This window comes from Paramisgurnus dabryanus, chromosome 5, assembly GCF_030506205.2.
Source record: "Paramisgurnus dabryanus chromosome 5, PD_genome_1.1, whole genome shotgun sequence".
In the NCBI taxonomy this organism is placed as follows: Eukaryota; Metazoa; Chordata; class Actinopteri; order Cypriniformes; family Cobitidae; genus Paramisgurnus; species Paramisgurnus dabryanus.
This window is the reverse complement of record NC_133341.1, coordinates 29,883,088-29,907,017: the sequence shown is the minus strand read 5'-3', so window position 1 is coordinate 29,907,017 and position 23,930 is coordinate 29,883,088. Positions and strand designations below refer to the sequence as shown.

Genomic DNA, 23,930 nt, shown 5'->3' with positions numbered 1-23,930 from the left:
TTTGGCATGCCTGTTCTGAAAGTTGCATCCAGGATCCAAGATTCGTCCCTTAGGGAAACTTAAGTTTGGAATTACTTCCACAAGAAGGCAGGAAATGCTGCCCATTTCCAATGCTTCCTTATGTATTGTGCCCATGGGATTGTTCTGCACATCTGCTGCTGTTATGAGTGTCTGTTTGCTTCACCCAGGAATAGTAAAACCTCTATAATTGTCACCATTTTCTTTCATTTGCATCGTTTCTGGCCTTACAGCAGTGTGATGCTCAGTTTAATCGTTTAAACTTCAGATGACTGGAGCGCACCTTTTGAACCTTCTGTCTTACAGAATTCCCATGATATGTTCTTGGCTTTCATTGCTCAGGTCATGAACCGGATAATGGGTCATGCCGAGGATCATTTAATTCTTAATTTTTTTAACCAGTAAGCATCTTGCCCTTTTGAAAGGAATGCATCTTGCATCATGCCCTTTTCTGAATATGCATGTAAAGCGAGTGGTCTTGATGACTAACTAAACCTTATTAAATTGCCTTGTCTTGCCTCAGCATACCCGTCATTAGTATCAATATCACGATGGAAAGAGCCTGTCTTTTACACCGAATGTTAGACAAACAATATCATCACTTTCCATTTTGATAGATGGAGCTCTAGAGTCATTTAATCGCTATCCATGCTTAATTAACATGCTCAATCATCTCTCTCTTTCTCTGTCTCTCTCTAAGCCGTCCTCCAGTTTTATGAAAGCGATTATCAGTTGTTTGGCTGTGGATACGACAGAACTAACAGGACTGAATGGCCCCACTGAACCACAGGACTGAGGTCTCGTATATATCAGAGGTGTCTGCAGTGGGAGAATAGTGTCTGGTTTAATGCCTGTGTCCTCTCACAGACCCGGAGCCCAGGGAGTAGATATGACTGTCTGTAAGGCTTTTAGTAATAGAGGTAAAGTGTAGCTGTCATTTTAAAATGAAACCCTTCATGTTTTTACTGAAGGGTGAAAAGCATACAGAGATCAAAGGATATTTTATGGCCAAATTAACAGAGCAGAGCTCTTAAAATTAAACATCTACCTAATAAAGTAATGCATTTGTTCTAGTCTATAGAAATTCTTCTTGTTAAATGATAATGGGACTAATTAGTCTGAGTGTTAAAGCATATAATTATGGGTCATGAGTTAGCTTGCGCGAAACATGCTCATACTTTATGTTTGGCTGCCATGGTAACTAGCATCTTCAAATACATTTCCCAGGATTAATCAGAATGAGCTAAGAGTGACCTTAGTATTTAAGGGCTATACTGTAATGCAAAGAAAAACAATAAGCAGTTTGTTATCAGCCCTCCACTGGATATTATGGAGATAGAAAAATTAATTCACAGACAAACTGAGATAAGACACACACACTCCTGCTTGCATAGTTTTTGTATTTTTTTGCACGTGTAGTAATGTTTGTAAAAAACAGGGTTAAAATATCTACACAACTATAGTTTATTTTATATAGAACATGTTGTAAACAACAAGGTTTAGGGTTCACTACTATTCGGAAAGTAGTGATGTTAACAAGTTTCGGAGGTTTCGTTGTAGGTTATAGCAGATCTTTGTGTATAGTCGGTGTTCATTCTCGAACGCAAAGAACGGAATTGTTCTTGTGGAGACCGGTCTTGCCAGGCAACCTTGGAAGAACGAACGTGAAAGGACGCAAGGATAGAGAATGCAACTTTGTGAGAATTTAACAATAATGTTGAACTCTGCTCTGATTGCTCTGCTTTGCTCTGCTCTAATGCTCATGCCAGTAACTCACATTAGTAAACATGTTGGGGCGTAAATTTCGACTGTTACATCACAGTCTGTGTTATGTTGAGATTGGTCTGTTTTCCAGCCATCTTTTGCATGCACAAGGTTTACATAAGAATGAGGAAACAAATGAAGGTCACGATATGTCGTTACCATGTACAAAGCTCTTATTATTCATCTATGCCTACACTGTAAAAAATCCAATTAATGAAATGTTGGAAGGGCAAAAATATATAAGTTAAACCAATTTTCTTGTTTGTGCTTAGTTGAGTAGACATATTATTTTAAGTCTAGATAAATCTGTGTTTAAAACATTAGGTGAATGGTTATTTCCAAATTCAGTCAACATTCAGAATGGCTATATTGACTGAACTTATTAAGACAAATCAGGTCAATATGTGGACTTATAACAGCTATGTTTCCTGACAAAAAATGCTCATAATATTACTGTTATTTGGTAACAAAATGTAATTTTAGGAGTTGTTCAGGCGTGAATGTATGTGATTTAAGTTTAAATATGCGGTCGGTTAATAAAGATCGCGTCTATTTAAAAATGTGCTCGGACACTTTCGGACGGAGAAGAGCTCCAGATGAGCTCCAGAAAATCACAGACACTTAAGCGCTCACACCCCGCCCAGCGCAGCCTCGCCTCGGCAAGCCCATCAGAAATCGACTGCTGGCTCTGATATATCTGTGGCGTTTAAACATGCGATTTAATTCATTTTAATTTCTCATACTTAATAATAAAAGGTTTACCTGTATGTTTTAAATCATATTTTAGGATTGCACTTAAATGATATCGCTGTTGAATGATATTTCATATCTTTCACATTTGTTATAACTGGGCTGCGTACTGCCTGCGAATTTGAACTTCAGAGCTGAAGGTGCGAGTGGAGAAATAGTCCCAATATCATAACAATCTTAAAACTTCTAAATATACCCGTGTGTGTACCCGTGTGCGTGCGTGCGCGCGTGCTCGCGCGTGTGCATGTATGTATGTATGTATGCGCGTGCGTCTGTGTATTTTGAATTTAAAATGTTTTAACTCGGAAGGATCTGGATTACAGGGCATTTCATCTGAGATCAATCCGCACATATAACAACACCTGTATCACTTACTGTTTCACACAAGGAAGGACACAAGTCAGCCGTTTCCTCAAGTTCACGTCAGGTAAGTGTTTGTAATTAAATGTTAATTTTAGAATATATTAATTGGCAAAGAGGCAAATACTCGACGTTTTTGTAATTATACTTTTGTAAAGATATATTAGAAGTGTGTTATGTTATGTGACCGAAGTAAAGTGGAGCTATTTTAGTTAAGATAAAAAGCCTGGATATAGGGTTGGTTTACCGGACAGAGGTTAGAACTCGGTCTTTATTATAATTCGGACATTTTTACAAACAAACCTTATATAATATAATACTGGCGTGCATTTTGAGACAAAACAATAGCACTCATATGTTAAGAGATGTCAGTAAGTTATTTTAGTCAGTGAAAAGCCCTGTCCGAGAAAACCGCCCAATAGTGTTTAATTATGTGTGATGTCTGAGGGAAATTTGGCCTAACATTAACGTTATTTAGGGAATAAAGTCTTTCACCGTCAAACTTTATTTTATTAAACATGTTATTTATGTATGTGTGTGTGTTTATATTCCTCTGTTTATCAAACCAGAGCGGAGATGATGTAAGATGCAGACCAGAAGGATACATAGCGAGACAGTCTCTGCTTGGACTGGCTGAGGAAAGTCTCCTAAATGGCCCTGTTCTGACTGACTTTGGAGGCTTTTTGGACTGTTTTATGCCCTCTATTTAAAAAAGACTTAATTCTGTATGTTCAGTCTGTATGATAAGTGAATAAGTGAATAAAAAGCTTTTGTTTTTATGTGACTGAAGTTAATTATTTTGTTTACAACACCAGCATAAATAATTTGAAAAATAATTTAAAAATGTTATTAAAAAAATCCCAAAAAATAAATATTAATTGAAGTAACACATAAAACATTGAGTGTATACTTAAATTTTAATTGACAGAGTCTTTGCTGTAAGTTTTTAAAGATTCAACTGATTAAAACATTTTAGTTGAATGAACTATAAAGCTAATTGAGCCAACATACTTTTTTATATTTGAGTCAAATTTGGGCCAACTAAAAAACATCAATCCATGTAACACTTTGGAGACAGAAATTGAGTGAACGTAAAATTTCTGTGGAACTAGTTACTAAAAAATAATTCATTGAGCCAACAATTTATTTTTTACAGTGTAGTAGGGCTGCAACAAATTAGTATTTTGATAAACGATTAATCTAACGAATGATTATTATAACAATTAATTGACTAATCGCTGATTATTTTGACGACTAATCTTACTTTTTGAACAATTATTCAGCTTCAGTTTCATTTAGTTAAAACATTAAGTTATACATATTCTACTACAGTATATTCAAAAAAAAAAATTCTTCAGCTTTTAAAATAGTTGATTTAATGAACTTTGAGCAGGTCATTCTCTTAAGTTTTCGATTTCTGTCCAACTCAAATTACACACAATAATATATATTTTTTAACATAAACATCTCTTTTCAACAGGATTAATATCTTTTTTCTAAAACAGACTATAGTACCTTAAAGTATTACAAAAATAACACTATTTATTATCACTATCCTGACTCCTAACCTCAATCAAGCTTTATTTTAAGAAAACTAAATTATCACATTACTGTAATTATATTGATAACACTTTATAATAAGAGTCCATGAATCATAATGAAGTTATAAGTTACCTAAATTAATTTTTACTTACATATGAAGTATTGCACTTTAAGTTAATTCATGTACTAATCATAAACTAATGAAGAGTCATCATTAACTACAACATGACTCATGACTCAACACATGAATTCATTTGTTAAAGAATACATTAACTAACAAGTAAAAAAACATGTCATGTAGTACTTAATGATAGTGCTTCTTTAGTTTATAATTAGTACATTAATTAACTCAGCATTAGTTTATGCTACAGTAAAAATAAATGTATGTTTTAGTTCATTATGATTCATGAACCCTTATTATAAAGTGTAACCATTATATTATTACTGTTAATATTATTACTATTATTAGTAGTACTGCATTCTCATTTCTCTAATAAAGAGATTTACAGCTAGTTAACGTAGCTCCAGCTGGAAAACACTCACATCTCACTAGCTCCTCTTGTTTAAGTGCTCCAAAATGCACATTGTGCTCCTGTAAAACGCAAGTTCTGTCTTGCCTGTATTGCACATGACAGCATTCTTGGTTTGAAGTTTTGTGAAACTTTTGTTCATTAATTTGCACTTTGCCATAATTTGCTGTTTTCTTCTATTGCAAATCGCAACAGCATTTGTAAGGGCTGCATTACACTCTAGTGTTACAACAGTCAAATCAAGACATTGCAGGCCCTTACATAAGGTTAGGTGAGATCAAACAACTGCTCGACGACAAAGATATTTGTCGAAAAATGACGACTAATTGTTTCAGCCCTTATGCCTGTAAATACAGTTTTTATTCTATGTCAACTTTAAAAATCCAGTTATGAGTAGCACTTCCTTCCTCACCCATCGTTTTGCCGCAATGTCTTATGGGACTTTGGGCCCTATTTTAACGATCTGAAACGCAAGTGCGAAGCGCAAAGCACAAGTGAGTTTGTGGGCGGATCTTGGGCGCTGTTGCTATTTTCCCGGCGTGAGAAATAACTCTTGGGCCGGGCGCAAATCAATAAGGGGTTGGTCTGAAGTAGGTTCATTATTCATAGGTGTGGTTTGGGCGTAACGTCAAATAAACCAATCAGAACGCTATCCAACATTCCCTTTAAACGCAAGTGCGCAAGTTCCATGGCGGGTTGCTATTATTATGACGGATTTACCAGGCGCACGCCAGGAGCGGTTCACAGCCGAGGAGACCAACGTTCTTGTAAGAGCAGTCAAAGGCAGAGAAGTTGTTTTGTATGAGGATGGGAGAAATCCGCCCAAATCAGCGTCGGTTAAACAGACGTGGGAGGAAATAGCCCCAATTGTCTCATCAGCTGGCATCCCCAGCTGAAATATTGGAGAAATATTTATCTTCTATAAAGAGCAAATTTAGATTTGCTTGGGTTTACTGAAAAAAGTCTAAAAGTTTATGCATCTTCTTTAAAGATTCTGAAAAGCTTTCAACAAGGTTCGAAATTGTGCTCAAATTTGGCGAGATACCAAAGCATGTGACCAAACGTCATATAATTCTGTATCAGATTTGTTTAGGATCAAATGATTAACATCAGTTTTATAGCTCCATACTATATGTTACCAACTGTCTCATTTGTTAAGTAATTTTAAGAAGAAACATCTGAGGCAATGCTGATCCTTAATTGGAGGTCCACATAAAGTGTCCTGTGGTATAAAAGGATAACATCTAAGGCAATACGTTTTTCCTCTGTGTTCTTTTACAATTATTTTGCAGTTTCTAAAAATTAAAAAGATGTTGTTTAGTTTGACCTTGGCAGCTCCCTTTGAAGTCTGTAGAAGATTTTGTAGTAGCTGTAGCAGAGATGATTGAGATATTGATTAGGATCTCCTAATCTATTGTGTGTGTGTGTGCGTGCGTGCGTGCGTGCGTGTGTGTGTGTGTGTGTGTGTGTGTGTGTGTGTGTGTGTGTGTGTGTGTGTGTGTGTGTGTGTGTGTGCGCACCTGTCCACATTCTTTGGGTCTATATCTATAAACTTCTAAAATAGCCCTCTGTGTTTCTGTGTATTTGACATTTCTCCGATCCACCCCACTGTTTTTATGTGCATGTTTGTGTGCATCCTGAACCATCTGTTTTCTCGTTCTCCATCTTCCCAATCTTACATTTCTTTCCCCTGCCTTTCTAACCCATCAAACTGGGTATCAATGTCATACAGCAGAAGCAGAGAGAAGACCAAAAGTAGGAGTCGTGACTCACCCACGACAACAAAAACACATCAACACAAAACCTTTGGCCGGTTGCATAAACATAGCCGTGACGTTAAGACTGCGTCTTAAGAATGATTCTGACTAACTGGCAATTAGTTAGGGCTAATCAGTCTTATTATTTGGATTTAAATTAGACCAATCTACCTTTCTTTGTAACATACTTTAAACAGTCATGATCAGTCTTTAAGAAAAAAATTAATGACTAACTTTAAAGACTAGTCTGACAGGAACTCATAGGTCCATCCTGTTCTGTGACTTTTCTAAGTGATCAGGCTTAAATTCGGCTTAAGATGTAGCCTAAAGAGTTAGTTCACCCCAAAATGATAATTTTATCATAAATCACTTACCCCTGTGTCGTTCTAAACCACCAAGTCTTCTAATTGTCTTCAGACCCCCCCCCCCCCATTTTTTTTTAGATATTTTTATGAAAACCAGGAGGCTTGTGTTTACTTTGTTTAACAATTATTTTCGTCAGAAAATAATAAAAGGTCCATGTTCCATCAGTAGTTTAATAATAATATTATGAAGTGACGATTACACTTTTGTGCACAAAGAAAGCAAAACGAACGATTTTATTCAACAATTTGCTGCTGACATCACCTGCTGACATAGTTTTATTTAAGCCATTATGCAAACATTGTAAACAAGCCTGTATAAATTCACAAATTACTTGCAAGCGTTTTCTTTGTCTGTACGCTGGCAACTACGTCAGCAGGTGACGTCAGCACCTCGTCAGCAGACGTCTGCTTGTGAAAGCGCACTGAACAACCAAGCAGGAGAACAAATTGTTAAATAAAATCATTTGTTTTGTTTTCTGTGCGCACAAAAGTGTCTTCGTCCCTTCATAATATAATTATTGACTTTCTGAAGGAACATGGTCCTTTTTGGCCATGTCTCATTCTTTTCTGGGAAACATAGTCTATTAGACAGAAAGAAACTTCACAGTTTTCATCAAAAATATCTAAAAATGTGTTCTGAAGACAATTGGAGGACTTGGTGGTTTAGAACGACGCAGGGGTAGGTGATTTAGGATAAAATTGTCATTTTGGGGTGAACTTACCCTTTAAATGAGACCAGAATATTATAGATATTTGGGGGTGACTTCTTTTGACTTGGGCAGAGAACCAATCACCCTTAGCAACACCCTATCAAACGCATAGCAACAAGCTAAAGTCTAGTAATTTCCTTTTGATTGGCCAATTGTGATTTTGTGGGCATGTTGTAATTTTCATAAACTCATTACAGCGCACATTACAGTACTCATTAAAATGCAGTTTATTCCAGTTAAATGTTCATGTCAAATTCGCAATTCCATCACAGCTAAAATAAAGGCCTCACGAGTCTCTAACAGCTACGCCGTATATATAGCTAAAATCAAACAACATCTTCATGCTATTATTTTCTATAGAAAGCTTTTTCCCGCTGTGATCTTTGAATAGTCCCATTAAGACCCTTCAAACGGTCAGAACCAGAACAGCAGATTACTTGAACATTGCACACAAGACAGCTTTGAAAGTTTGCAAGCCCAAACCAATGCAATTGCGTGTGTGTTCAAGCACGTTGGAGACAGATACACAGCATACCATAAATATGACTTCCTGTGATATGTTCTCCCATAAAACCTGAAGACGATCAGAGAAAAATCAATGCATGATGGGGAAATCGATTTCATTTAAAGCTCACATCAGTGGGTCATTCTTGTTAACAGCCAACAAAAACCCACGGGGCTGTGCCAAAAAGGAGTCCTTGGAAATTTAAGAGGAAGCTTCTATTAGGACAGAAGGCTGTATAATATCTCAACATTTACAGCTTAGGTTGGTTATTGTGCTTTATTTATGGACTTGTTGCCGTATCCCAGCATTCTAACTTTTATTGTGTTTACTCACCAGTGGCCATGGTGCTTCAAAAGGTAGTGTGTAGTTTATCACCTTTGATTTATTTAGCGCCATAGCTTTCAAGAACAGATAAGTGTTTAGTGTATGGTTATAAGATTTTTATTTTTTCACGTAATAGTCAGGTTTAATGTTTAGGGTTAGCCCTGACCTAACCTGGAGTCACAGCATTATCATCAATCACTTTCAATTTTTTTGGGGTGGTAAATAAATTTGGACTTCTTTGACAGGGATGTTTTTCCAGAACCATCAAAAGATGACCCTTGAAAACATCATGCTCTACAAAATTACTGTCAACCTTAAACCCCAGTGAATGTGATCGTACAAGGCAGGACATCCTTGTTGTTCCTGGAAAAAACATTTGAGGGTTAGGTGTAGGATCTAACCCTATACCATTTCTGTCTCTTTGATTTTATGGTTGGAAGGAGAACAATGCTTGTTTAACGAAAATGTCAGGAGTATTGTTGCTTACAGAAAAGACATTCATCCAGAAACATCTCTTTCTTGGTAAAGTCACAGTGACCTTGAACCACAATCTTACAGCCATTTTTATTCATTCAATGGCACAGATTTGTCACCATCCATCAATAACACACATGACCAAACTTTGTATCTTGGGTGTGAATGTGAAGATGTTTGGGTCATTTATTTGCCCTCACGCCAACATGTTTGCACCGTTTCATCGTCTGTAATCCTCTCCCTATCATACCAGCAGGGCGGTGTATTTTCCAATCACGTATCGGCACATTAGAGGGCCGTGTAGGGCTGCAGTGCCGGAAGGTTGACATTAATAATGTGATTGTGCTTTGCCCTCTCTTATCCAGAGGTAGCAGAGGGCAGGCCTCCTCCTGCTGCTGTGAGAGTGAGGCAATCAGCATTTAATCTGCAAGACTGATTAACTTCTCATTACAATCAGACACACACACACACACCACGCTGGCACTCAGACACACAAATTCATACGCAGACGTATGTGGGTGCACCCGGACGTACGCGTGCAAACATGCATGCACTCCAGAGGAGGATCTGTAATTATGCCATGGAGATCGAGCCGGGCCTACCCACCCGGCTTTAGCAATCAGTTTTATTTATGCATTTATTTTCAAGCTCTTTGTGAAAGATCTGACAGGAAAAGTAAGGCTCAAGTGCTGTATCACAATCTTATTGTGATCTCTAGGTCTCCCTACACTCAAGTATAGTATTCATCAGACTGATTTGTCTGTGAGTAGCTGATAGCAAGCCATTTGGTAAGGTCTAGCTGGAATTTTAAAGTCCGCATAAAGCGATATTAAAGGGGACATTTCACAAGACTTTTTTCAGATGGCAAATAAATCTTTGGTGTCCCCAGAGTATGTATGTGAAGTTCTAGTTAAAATATAATATAGATCATTTATTATAACATGTTCAAATTGCCACTTTTGAGGTGTGAGCAAAAATGTGTTGTTTTTGGGTGTGTCCTTTAAAATGCAAATGAGTTGATATCTGCACTAAATGGTAGTGGCGTGGTTGGATAGTGCAGATTAAGGGGTGGTATTACCCTTCTGACATCACAAGAGGAGCCAAATTTCAATGAACTATTTTCTCACATGCTTGCAGAGAATGCTTTAGCAAAACTAAGTTACAGGATTGATCTTTTTCACATTTTCTAGGTTGATAGAAGCACTGGGGACCCAATTACAGCACTTAAACATGGTAAAAGTCAGATTGTAATGCTATGTCCCCTTTAATTATGTGTTCTAAGTTTACAACCCAGCCAAATTTAAATAATAAAAAATGGCAAGTAAGTAAAATAATTTATAAAAATTTTAAGCAGGATTCTCTTCTCCCAAACGATGGGGGGGGGGGGGCGTGTCTACTGTCTCCGCTAAAACCACGCCCACTCGCGGGAAAGCTGCAGTCTCTTTCAACATTCAAATACCACACTGTAAAAAATACTTTGCTACCTTAAAATGTTTTGTTAAATCAACTCAGATTTACAAGTCATGTCAACAAAGATGAGTTGTCACAACTTATAAAATATTGTTGAGAAAAGTCAACTTAATTTTATAAGTTAAAACAACTCACCTGTAGTTATAACAACTGATCTCTAGTCAAGATAAATAACAGTAAGTTGAAATGACTTGTAAATCCGAGTTGATTCAGCAAAGTATTTTTTACAGTGCACTACAGTGCAAAAATTATTTTATTTAGTATTTCTGTCTTGTTTTTAGTACAAATATCTAAAAATTGTTAAATCAAGATGCATTTTCTTAATAAGCAAAATAACTGAAAAAATATGTCTAGTTAAAAAAAAACTGGTTTTATGCACAAATTTGTCTAAAAACTAGACATCTTTAAAATAAATTTTTATAAAGTAAAGTTGAGTTGAGTTGATCTTTTCTTCTGTCATTTTGCTTATCAAGAAAATGCATCTTGATTTAAGAATGTTTTGATATTTGCCCTTAAAACAAGACAAAAATTTTAAGTAAGAAAGTCATCTTTTTACAAACTGCTCGAGATGAATGCTCGCGATTGTGTTAGGTTCGTGGCCATGCTCAGTGGTTCCTGTGTTTTCTTGAGTCACCGTTTTAGCCCCGCCCAAATAATCCATAACTCAGAAATTGTGAAAAACTTTTAAACAATCTCCACAATTCAGTGATACATAGTTCAGTCTTTGTAATGTGTTTCAGCAATACATTTCTAACATTTATAATGTGTTTCAAAATAATTCTCTTGAATTACTTTACATGGACTTTAATGTAAAAAAAGAAAAAAAAATGGAAAGCACAGACACCAAAATAGAAAGAATTAACCTTATTTAAATCAGTAGCGTGTTTATTTTAATTAATTCATTTTTAGGCTGTTCTTCTTACATTTTGTATAGATAACATTAATTAAATATATTTTAATTGTTTCAACATTGCCATTATGATTAGTCACGCATTCAAAATAATATTTTGCACAGAGACTTTTTTGCAAAATGAGGAAACAATGAAGGAGTTTTATAAAATTCAGCAAGAGTTCAAATGAGTTATTAGTCCCTTTTGGATTTTGTTTATAAAAAATGAGCTTTCTCTGTCAATTCCTGTACTTGTAGTTAATTGAGAGTACAGCTACTATATGCCATTGTGTCAATGTTTAAATCAATTCCCTTTGGTGATCTTTAAAAGCCATTTCAGAGGGTTTTCTGTAACTTTACATATTTAAATGATCCGAAACTAAATAAATTGACATGTTATTGTATGATTCAGTGTATATTCAAACATAAAAACATATTTGCATGCTTTTTACTCTAAAACATCTGTAAGAAAGAGACCATGTTCGTTTACCCTTAAGCAAGTACCGTTATATAGCTTGGACAAACTGAATTGCTCAAGTACATGTCATTGAATTATTACATTTTTCAGGTTGACAGAATGCAATTAGTGAAACATCAGACGGCATACATTTTTTGATTTATTAGTTCATGAAAAATACCCATGCCACTCTTTTTGCTCTTCTTCACCGATAGCTGACGGGCACATGGAGTCTTCAAACCATTACGACCTAAAATTATTTTTAAAATGTCATGTTCAACTGAGGCATGTAAATAAAGGCTTTTCTGTTGACACATCATTTGAATGCTGAGCAGATGACCTCTGCATTTATGATGGTCTGGGAAAAAGAAACATAAAATATTTCAATGTTTTGCAGCAGGAAGCTAAATCTTAACCCAAACATCAGTGCACTTTAAAACAAATTCATGGAATTTTTTTCAAACTGTGGATTTCTAATTTCATTACAGATCTGATCTGTATTTACAGTACAGTTTATAAAAAATGATTTGCAAATAATTTTGTTACAACAGTTTCAATGCAGGATGGTTTTGCCAAAAATTGCTTAGACAACCTGTTGCACAAGGAAAATCTTTGCAAACTGTTCACATATTTTATACTAAGACCCAATGTTTTTTTTCTATTCCAGATCGGAGACAGCTGTTACGCTATCACCTAAAGACAATGAAGAGAAAGCAGAAAATAAAGACACAGTTTCAAAAACTCGAAAGAAAAATGGACACACAAAACATAGAGGACGTAAACGTCACAGCCACCGCCGAGCCCGCAGGTTTGTATCTTCTGAACGTCTTATTTAAGTGTTTTGGTACAAACATGTCAGCTGCTCTAGAACAAATACTATTTGTAGCGTCTTTGTATGTAAAATATCTGTTTTCCATCACCTTTGAACTACAGTAAGTGTTGTTGAAGACGTTCTATAATTAAACCACATAACCTTTGCACCGATAAATCTATTCAAACATGAATCTTATTTTGACCCTTCGAAGATCAAACGCGTGAAAATGTGAAGCACCAAATCCACTTCTAAGCTGTAGCCTCACTCAACAAGCATGAATTAGGAACCCCAAACTTTAAAGCGGTGTAGACATAAACACTCTTATCTCCTCGCCACAGTGTAAACATTCAGGTGTTGCTGAAAATTTGAACACAGGCGTCTTTGATGGGGCCGTTATACTGCCCATCCACCAAATTTAAACTCCATGGTGAAAGAAATTGATTCAGTACTGAATTCTTAACGCTTTAATTCCTCTGATACCTTCAAAGCGCTTGTGATAACACAGTGGAACAGCAACACATCTGTATGTTAAACAGGGAATACGCTTACTTGTTATCTTAAACATGCTAAACTTTACATAAGTTAATGCTCAGTTTCTCAGCCAGTTTTATCTTGTGTTGTGTTTACAGTGGCAATGTTATAATCAAACACACTGTGCTTGATCAAAGAAAGATTAAGTCAGATCAAGCTAAATCTCAAAGATCCACAAACCGCTTTTCTTCATCTGTGACAATTCAGTAGGATGACATTTGTTTGCAAAACCCGGAAGAGAGTTAGCATTTTAGCACTTTTGGTTCCACAGTCCCGAAGTCAGGTTTTGGTTAATTAGATCTTGGGTTAACATAAGGCCAAGATATTTTCATCATGTTTTATTCTACAACATAAAACACACCAGTAATAACCCCACTAATGGCTTTTTAAAACTTCAAAGTGTCTTTAAAAGGGTGGTTGCTAGCAAGTTGCTACGTGGGACTATAGACCTTGTCAGGGACTTTAAACATCATCATGCATGTAGATCGCAAAAACAATGCAACATGGGCACAATTCCCAAAAAAATCATCCACAGAGTATATTTCATTATCAGGGAATATGTTTTAAGTGTAAGCTTTCATAGCTTTCATAATTCATGAAAAACGTTGTGTTCAACTGTGAAGGTTATCTTGTCGGACAAAATGTGTAAGCGTCATAAAATTTTGTTTATACACATAGCTTATTTTTTCCGATAATCCAAAAGCCTATGGGAAAAATGAATGGGCATTTTGGTGAGGGAACCAACATCCCGCTAACCTCCGGTTTGCCCTCCAAAAATACGTCATCCCTGCCAGTGTTGGGGCTAACGCATTACAAGCAACGTGCATTACGTAATAATATTACTTTTCTGAAGTAACGAGTAAAGTAACGCATTACTTTTAAATGTACACATTAATATTTTAGTTACTTTAAAAAAAAGTAATGCAAGTTACTTTTTTGTTTAATGTAGTCGATAAAAAAAGTATGTACTGAATTAAACTAAATGTAGTCACATTATGCACTCTATGCGTACACGCCTGTGTGGGAACAGTTTGAGTCAAAAACTGAGATGACAGGCCAGAGCTCAACATTTTTGTGATTAAATTGGCAATTTCTGGATGCACTTTTCAGTCATAAAAACACCTGCAAGGCCTGAAAGACATCAAGCCTCAGCCAAGAAAAAGTAATGCAAAAAGTAACAAAAAAGTAATGTAAGCATTACTTTCCATGAAAAGTAACTAACGCAATTAGTTACTTTTTTGGAAGTAACTTAAAATTGTAAAGCATTACTTTCAAAAGTAACTTTACACCGATCCCTGTGGCACTCTATATGAAGAATCCAAAATCACATACTGTAACACAAATGTACTTAAATATTAGTGTTTTCATGTTTTTGTGGATCCGTAGAGGTGATATTATCAAAAAAATTAAGATGCATGCACATGCTAAAGTCTTTCAATTGTTTATTTCAGCAAATGTCACCTCTACGGTTCTAAATGTTTTCTAACAAAAAGAAAATGGGAAAACTCGTACGATTAGGGGTACTGTATGGTGTCAGGAACTTAAATACTGAGCTTCAGTCTTTTGGGGAAGGCACTTCTGTTAAAACATTCTGTTAAAAAAAGTATTATTTCATGACAGCTGTTTTGGTCTGCAAGTTTAACATCCTTTGGAGTGTATCAGTGCTCAGTCAAAAGCCTTCATGATCTTTACTCATAAGACTCAAAATGCATGATATATATTTGCAACAAGAATGTATAGATTGTAGAGACATGTTTAATATTTTGTCTATTGATTTTAGTTTGTAGAGGGAAAGTATCATGTTACATTTGCTTCCAATGTAAACCACGCTGAAGCTCACAGTGAGATGTCCATTATAAATTTTGACAGTCTTTTTACTCTCTATCCTTGAATATTCTCCTGAGTGTGTCAGTGCTCTAACTCACAGGACGACCCTCATTTCGCTGGTTCTTTTGACAGCTAAAGTGATGGTGGCCATTAGGGGCGTGTTCGTCACCTGCATGCCTTCAAGGTTACCCGAAATTGATGGAAAGCCTTTAAAAGCCATTGAGGAAAAACACAAGCGGAATAAGATTGCTGACATTAAGCTGTGTGAATGAAAGGTGTAGGATATGTTGTGATTGTGTATTTTCATGCCCTGCGGATTGAGAACACAGAAGAGAATATTGTGGTGCTAGTGTTAGTAGTGAGTTATGAATGCCAGTTATGAATGAGTCTCAATGCCACTTAACCAGTGATCAGCATATTACAGTAACATGGCAATATTAGAAGCTTTTGATTCTAATTAGTACTAGTAATACTAGTTAGCAAAGGAGCTTAGATAAATCCTTAAATGTTTCGTTTGTAAAAATGCATAATTTTTTCACACAATTTACTTATCTCTAAAGCGCTGTTTCACTGTCCTAAAAACGGGCTGATGTCTTCCTTGTTCTATGAAGTCCCTCCTTCAGAAATACGTGACAAGTTCTGATTGTGTCGTTTGTTTAGTGTGTTGTGATTCGACAGCAGCTTAGCTTAGCCAGAGCTGTTTGAGCCAAAGCTGGCGACTGACGTATTCCTGCGAGCTGAGTTTAGTTAAAAACTCCAATATTGACGTAATTCAACCGAGAAGTATAGGGCTGTAGTCCAAACCGGCTGTTCGCTGTAGGCTTTGAAAGGGGAATTCTATTAAAGAAAATATATCACCTGGCAGTGAACTTATTTATGATCTAACAGCAACCTTACACCAACTAAAGTTTGAAAAATGGGATCAGGAAAAACAGGTCCTGTCTCCATTTTCCAAGCATGCCTCGTTTTGTTTACTGTTGGTTAAGTTACCAATACCGCCGCTTTGACAACTTGGTGGAAACGCATCCAATTCACATTTGTTTGTTTTTCGTTTTTGCGGCTTTTTTATTGGTAAGTCCTATGTGTGAGCGAAAAATAAAGATTACCGGCATTTAGAACCGACAACGTCAGACAGCGCTTACAGCTTCGGGCCAGTCATAACGTTTTGATACAGATGCACTGTTAACGGACGTTTCCACACAAAGTTGTTTAAAACAGCTTACCATCTATTTGCTGAATTGCTGACGTCCTGTGTAAACCACACCCTCTGTAAGTCTAATGTGCAAAGCTTCAGCTTTCTCACCGAGTTTACCTGTATTTTGATACTGATGTGTGAATGATCTTACTGGTTAAAACCATAGATCGTAAAAAAATATGGACGTAGTGTCCGTGACGTCACCCATTGGTTTGTGAAGATCGTTTTTGAAGCTTAACTTTTTCGCCGACAGCGTTTTTAAAAAAGTTGCCAGCCAGTGCCAGCGTTTTTCATGATTTTCACAAAAGTTTAAAGCCTTAAAGAAAATGTTCTTCTTTAAATATATAAACATACAATATATCAAATGAAAGAACAGACCCTCTGCTTTCAAAAAAAAAAAGTTTCATCCTACCTTCAGGAGTTCTTTTGTAATCAGCTTTTGAATATGGGTAGGTTTCTGCAAAAATAATTACATCTTTAAAACAGACACGGACATGCAGTCGCTTGCCAAAGGGCAATTCTTCCGGGTTTAAAAAGTTGCGGAGAGGCGCCACCTGGTGGATAATAGCGATATTGCGTAAAGCCGGAAATTCTCGTCAATGGCGGCGAAAGAGTTAAAGTAGACGTTGCTTGCTGTCGCCATCTTGGCCGCGCGTCACCGCGAATCAGTCTCGGAAAACCGAAAATGGGTAAAGAGGCGGGACATGGGTGAAGCTGAGGTGCCTAGCGCGAGTCTAGTGACAGCAGTGTATGTTCACCTGTCACTCAAGCGGCCACGCCCTTAATTATGCAAAAGTTTAAGGCTTGATATAATTTAAACGGATGAGTTACAAAAAAATTCACCCCCCTCACAGTTGTCATGAAGGGCAAAATTAGCTATATAGACCAAAAACACTCTTTGTACCAGGCTGTAAATATATTTTTTTCTACTGTAAAGTTGGACATTTTTAACATGGGAGTCTATGGGAATTGGCTCCCTTTTGGAGACAGCCTGAAGCGGCCAGTCGATGAATTGCAGTTTAAGTCACTTCCGTATTGGCTTCATTAGAGAGATCGGAAGGTTGCCCCCGGTAAAAACAAAGGTAAAAAGACGGAACGAAATTCATTCTGGTAAATGCATGGAAATTTACCAAAATTAGTGTGAAAGAGGCTATTATCTCATTTTTGAGATGGTGATGAGCGGCTTTTGCATCTCAGCTCCTTATATATTCTTATTCGCGTTTGAAATAATGTCACAGTGCAACAAATCTAGTGCTTCATTTTCATTGTAAGCATTTTCCGTCTACACAAACACAGTATGTTTTCTCTGTTTTGGCTTTGGGATGTAATATGACATGTTTTTTTAGATTCACCCATGCATGTGGTGTGTTGTCATACAGTTTATGATCACTTGTCAGGATGAACATCCCTCTGTATTTGGTTTAAAATGGCACTAAGCAAATTTTGTCTGCTCTGATAATAAAGTGCCTTTCAGTAAGACCAAGATTAATTACAAAACAATCTTAGACTATTGTAATGGCAATGTGTGTGCGTGACTTTGCTCTGAGAATGTAATGTGAGACAATTAAGCACAAATGGCTCTTACTTTGCTTCTAATCAGCTTTTAATGTTTTTTAGACTTGCTAATGCAGAGAGGGCTGGATAATCTGCCTTCCTATATCAAATCAAACCGCCTTTGTCACCCTCGGAGTGCTCCCTCTCCCTTTAAGCGCATCCGTGCAGCCTGCCTGGCGCAATGTCTGTATTTTGATCCACCTAAATGGTCTCCTCTCAGTGTTCCTACTGAATCAATGACTGTCTGGGCAAAGCCAAAGAGACGACACTCTGTAATTCGTCGACTGTCACGGACAGCGCTCCCCTGTGTCTATGAAATATTATTATCCTGTTGTAGCGTTATGCCACAAGAAGGAAATCTCATTGCTGCTGCCACCATGACTTTGACCTGCGTCAGTCATGTGTATTTGTCATGTTTCTCCTGCATACCTTTTTTGCTTTTGTATATTTTCATTACTTGCTGCGTCACTTGATGCGGTGGGGTTTACTTACTATTTTATGTGGCTTTCTATATGAAGTAAACTGTTTTGAAACATCATTGTCTCAAAATTGTGTCTTGGGGACTGTTTAGGTGATTCGACAGGCTGTGATGCCTCTACTTGCTCACTATATGGTGTAAAGTGATATTCACAGACAGATGCACTTTTGAGAGAAAAGTCCATTTATGCTTCATTATTAGTACTTTATTTCTCCTGCTTCTATTGTGCCTGTTCCTACGAGACAAGCTCTTACGGTCACAGAGCACTTTAAACTTAATATAGCCAGCTAAAATGAGTCTCTTTGATAGGAACACGGTCAGTATCAGAAAATCTGCCTTTGAAAATATCATAGAGGTCAGTTCTTCTATTCCATGGGTCTTATCTGTGTTTGAATGGTACAGATTGGGGGATTTTAAATCATCTAATGGATTTTTATGGGTTCAAAGGATTAAAAGTGATGGAAAGACATTACTTGATGCGGCTAAATAAGATAGGGATAGTGGGAATAGTATTTGCTCATTGCCGCTTCGTGATAAATCCTTTTCGTTCAGGGTGCAGGAGATTTAACCTTTGAAATTAGTTCAGAAAATGTCTTTAACTTGTTCGGCGTGCCTCGTCCCTTCTGTTTGAATCAAGAATATTAGTTGTTTGGGTGTAATGTTTCACGCCCTCTTTTGATTGGATCGTTTTGATTACTATGAATCACTCCCGATGAAATAAGTAGTGTGCCAGTGATGCAATCAAAATTACAAACGTTGCACCCTGTGCTGTAATTAACGGTGATGATAAATTTGATATATGTGTTGTATGTGTCTATTATATTAAATTCCCTATTGATGATTGCGGTTTTATGTAAAATTTTCTCTCTAACAAACTGTGTAAGCCCCCAATTCAAGGGCTAGACATTAATAAGGACCAAAGGCAAACATTTTATACAAAGTGCACTGCGTATTTTGGGGCAAAAATGCCCCTGTAGTATACAGTATTCTTCAGTATTGATATTGGATATATTAAAAAATATATATTTTCAGCTAATGCTGTATAACTTTGAGTTCTGTGCTTTTGTATATATAATGTTGTTGACTGTTTCAGATGTGAGTGTTGTTGAAAGTGTAGTTTATGTTTTTTATAAAAACAGACTGTGTGCATTTTTATATGGGTAAAAATGCCATTTTAAAGATTCACACTTGAGACTCTAAGTTGTATATGCAGTATGGTATCACTCTGTTAAAGGGATTGTTCACCCAAAATGAAAATAATGTCATTAATGACTCACCCACATGTCGTTCCAAACTCGTAAGACCTCTTTTCATATTTGGAACTAGGGGTGGGCGATAAACCGGTAGACAAAATTAACCGGTAGAAATTTGCCAACCGGTAGAGATTTTGGACTATCGTTTCTATCGAGGTTACGTGCCCACGTCACGCTCCTGTGCGTGTGGTCGCGAAAACGTAACGTTTGTACACGTATTTAAGCACTGCAGTTTTAAAACAAGTTATTTTAAGCCATTGAAACACAGACAACAGATCTGTATGCGTGCGTTCTTTCTGTGTGTCAGGAGCGGACAAGTCGCGCAACCGCTGCTCTTTCTGTCTGTGAGGAGCGCGCAAGTCGCGCGACCTCTGCTTATTAAGCTCGTGAGCATTTTTCCCGCTTTATTGGCCTTAAATACACATATGCGTCAAAATTCCCGTCTTTGCAAGCATCATCATGAACACGACCAGTAAGGTCTTAAGAGAAAGTAAACAGCTAAAAGAGAAAGCGCATGTGTAACAGTGTATTGGATCCGGACTTTGGTCTTAAAGGGGAAGTTACCTAATTTTGCTCCTGTCTGTCACTCGTGTTAATCAAACAGCATTGAGAAAAAAATCTCTCGCTCCTGATTAAATCACTTTTCTACCTTAAATAAAAATATATATAGGCCTATACATACATGCATAATTATTTATTATCATTCTTATTGACTGTGTATCTTCAGAGAGCTTGAGTTTTGTTTGTTTTTATCTTCTTTCTATGCTTGTATATGTTTTTTGTGAGAATTATGAACATTTCTATGGTATTAAAGATTTAAACCTTATTAAAACATAAAAAACTCTACCGTGATACATATCGTTATCATGATATAAAATTAATCCTATCGTGATAGAAGATTTTGGTCATATCGCCCACCCCTATTCGGAACACAGTTTAAGATGTTTTATATTTAGTCCGAAAGCTTGTTAACCCTTCATTGAAAATCTACGTACGGTATACTGTCTATATCCAGAAGGATAATAATAACATCATCAAAATAGTCCATATGGCATCAGCGGGTCAGTTAGAATGTGTTAAAGCATCGAAAATACATTTTGGTCCAAAAATAAATAAAATTATGTCTTTATTCAGCATTGTCTTCTCTTCCGCATCTGTTGTAAAGCGCATGCGCGAAACTAAAGTCACGTGACTGCAGTGATGCAGATGACGTACGACGCGGCTGACGTGTTATCTTGTGCGCCCCAGCTGTTTTTTTGTTTGTTTGTTTGTTTTCAATCTGGGGGAGACACTTTAAGTTTGAAAAAAAAAAAACTTTGCAAACATGTCTGAGGATAACATGACTTTAGTCTCGCACATGCACTTCACAACAGACGCCATTAAAGACATTATTTTCATTTTTGGGTGAAATATTCCTTTAAGCCTCAGATCCTATAGTTGTACTTCCTTCAATGTCATTGCTTTAAAAAGGCGCCTTTGAGTTGACACCTCGGTGCATTTAACGGCACATGTGTTCTGCTAGGATGTCCATTTTTACTGATGTTACTAACAGTAAATTGATTAAAAAAACCTACCTTTCATTTATCTCTCTTTTTATTTCTCTTTATCTCTCTCTCTTTCTCTCTTGCTCTTTCTCGCTCTCTCTCTCTCTTATATCTCCTTCCTCTTAAACCCTTATTTTTCCAAGTGCCATTTCTGTTCTTGACTTCATGAATTTAGATGTATTGGGCTGAAGGATTGCTGATAGAATGATGGCTATTGCTTGATGCATTCCAGCTGATTCCCTTTACAACAATTTATGCAGTAAAGTTAATGCTTTTCAGCATTCAAGGAAAACTTTCTCAATTTAAATTTTAATTAAGTTTAAATCTGCTTTTTGGCATGCATTTGTTTTGCATTTACATACAAATATGCATATAAAGCATTTTTTTTATTCAATTGGCAATTAAACATAAAAAGGATTTTATCAAGGCATGACAAGGTTGTGACAGGCAGAATTAAATGAAGACTTTTTAAAATGTGTTTATAGTTTGTGCATACTATTAGAAAGTGCAGCTCTGTCTCAATTTTATTGTGATTGTGGAATGGACACTACCTTGTGAGAAAGGCAGAGAAGAGAAGAAGAGAAAGCTTTGCAAGCCCTGACGGTCCTTCACTGCGTCTTTGTATAGTAAGATTGTTTCTTCTGAATGTGTCCTTCGTACTGTACATTATCAAGGTGGTTCTACATTTTTTTATCTGTCACTGTGCACAGATATTATAGTCTGCCAAGGTGTGCTTTTTTTGGGCCAGATAGCATAGATTTTTTTGTTATTTCATTATTTGACTTTCCTAGTAGGTCATATAGTTGTATTTGTTTTATTTTTGTTGTAATATTAATAAATTAGATTTTTTTTTAGAATCTGTTTTAATTTTTGATTATCCAAAGGATTAGTGTGTTAAAGCAGTGGTTCTCAAACATTTTCGCCGTTTGGCCTTGTGTACGTTGCATCCTTTCATGCCCCCCCAGATAAAATGTATGACATTAACATTTCAATTAAACAAAACATATTAAATTGTACAGTATAGTGCTGTTGGTTAATAGCCTTACTTTTCTGAGGTTTAATTACACAGAATTTATGATGAAATAATGTATTTTATAAAAAGTCATTAAACTGACACCATCTCAGGGGCCCTCAGGGGGCCACGACCCCCATTTTGAGAACCACTGTGTTAAAGGTTAAACCCAAAGTATAGTAAACAAGATTATGAATTTAGTTTAATTTTAAGGCCTTAATCTTGCATTGCAGGTTTGATGGTAAAAGCAGAATTAAATATTCTGCACAGAGCAGGATTTATTTGGGATTTCTGAGAGTAGGACGACTCCTTGTTGAACAACTCTTTCTTACCATACTGTCATTTATATTCTTATTCCAAAAAGAGCAATCTTTCATTGCCATTAAAATTTACCTGCGATAAAAGTTCCATCATCTGTCCTCCATTACATGTCTATTATTCCCTTCTTTCTTTACACACATCCCCCAAGGGAACTTTGACTGGTGCTTAAGTCGATGCTCAGACAGCTATCAATCTTATTCACATCCCTTGCTAAAGAAAAACGTACTTTCTGTCAGTTTGTGCTGTCAAACATCATGCCACGTTTGTCCGTCTCAAACCTGACCTTTACGCACAATGAATGACTCCTTTACAAACTAGTTGTTCATCAAGCATCTAATATTGAATAATTGTCAACGTATGACCTATGCAGTGAGAATAACAGGAAGAGATTTTGAAAAATAGGTTCTCTTTTGTCTTTTTTAGCGTTTCTTTTGATGCTGATCTTTCCCCTCGGCCGATGCCTAAAGCGAAGAAAAAGAAAAAGAAGTCCGGGAGGAAGAGGAGAAGACACAGGTCAGTCCAGAAAACAAATGATCTCCATGTGATGACTATGCAATGTAAAAACTAAAAAAAGAAAAAATTTCATGCACAAGCACCCAATTCAGCATTGTAAGTGCATTTTTGATCGATAGTCCCCAATGCATTTTATTAAAGCTGTACATTTGTGCTGTTTTGCATAGTGTGTCTACAATGTATATCCAGAAACAGCTTTTAACTTTCACATTAGTGAACAATCCAAGTACATGATGAATGTAATGACAAGAGCCATTGAACAGAAGAACTGTCCTCAGCTTTTGTTACGCTTAAAGGGAAACACATTTGCATTTCTGTAATTTTCGAGATTCAGTTTTTTTGCTGGCATCTGGGATTCCCATGGATTCTAGGAGATGCAGTTTTTTAAAGCCTCCTAATGGGGATCGCACACCGGCCGCGCAGCTCAGAGGTATTGTAAACCGGAAGTGCACATTAAATAGCGCGAGCTTCGTCAGATAGCATCTACTTCAAAATGCAAAATATACGTTAGCAGCCAATCGTTAATTATTTTGGACAAATATGATGTTATTTAATGTTAAACTATGTGAGTGGCGCTGTGTGGCGCGACAGGGATTTGAGCAACTTCGCACGCAGTGCTGAGCTGCGCGGCCAGTGTGCGATCCCCTTCAGTACTATGTACAGCAGTCTATAGCTCATTAATGCATTATTTCGACTGTAACTGCACCCCAAAAAAATATTCATTGGATTAACTCAATAAAATTGTGGGCAGGATTTCCATCCAATATGAATGTGTACCCCTAACTCATAAAAAACTGCTTTACACAATAAAATATATTGAGTTAGTCCAACTCAATTTAAAGTAAATGGCAATACTCAATTAGTTGCCTCAACTCAATTTAGTGTAGCCTGAATAACTCGATTTAGCATAGTTTGAATAACTCAAAGTAGTGTAGTCTGAATAACTAATTTCTGTTATTTTATATAAAACATT

General features: G+C 36.6%; 1 protein-coding gene across 1 annotated transcript in view; it reads left to right on the top strand.

The window, feature by feature from the left end:
• The window catches only part of srrm4 (serine/arginine repetitive matrix 4), a 74,853-nt gene that overhangs the window by 26,911 nt on the left and 24,012 nt on the right, over positions 1-23,930 (top strand). The window contains exons 2-3 of the mRNA XM_065250850.1: positions 12,583-12,723; positions 22,868-22,957. Of these exons, the coding sequence (XP_065106922.1) occupies positions 12,583-12,723; positions 22,868-22,957 (231 nt within the window). The remainder of the gene's footprint in view (positions 1-12,582; positions 12,724-22,867; positions 22,958-23,930) is intronic.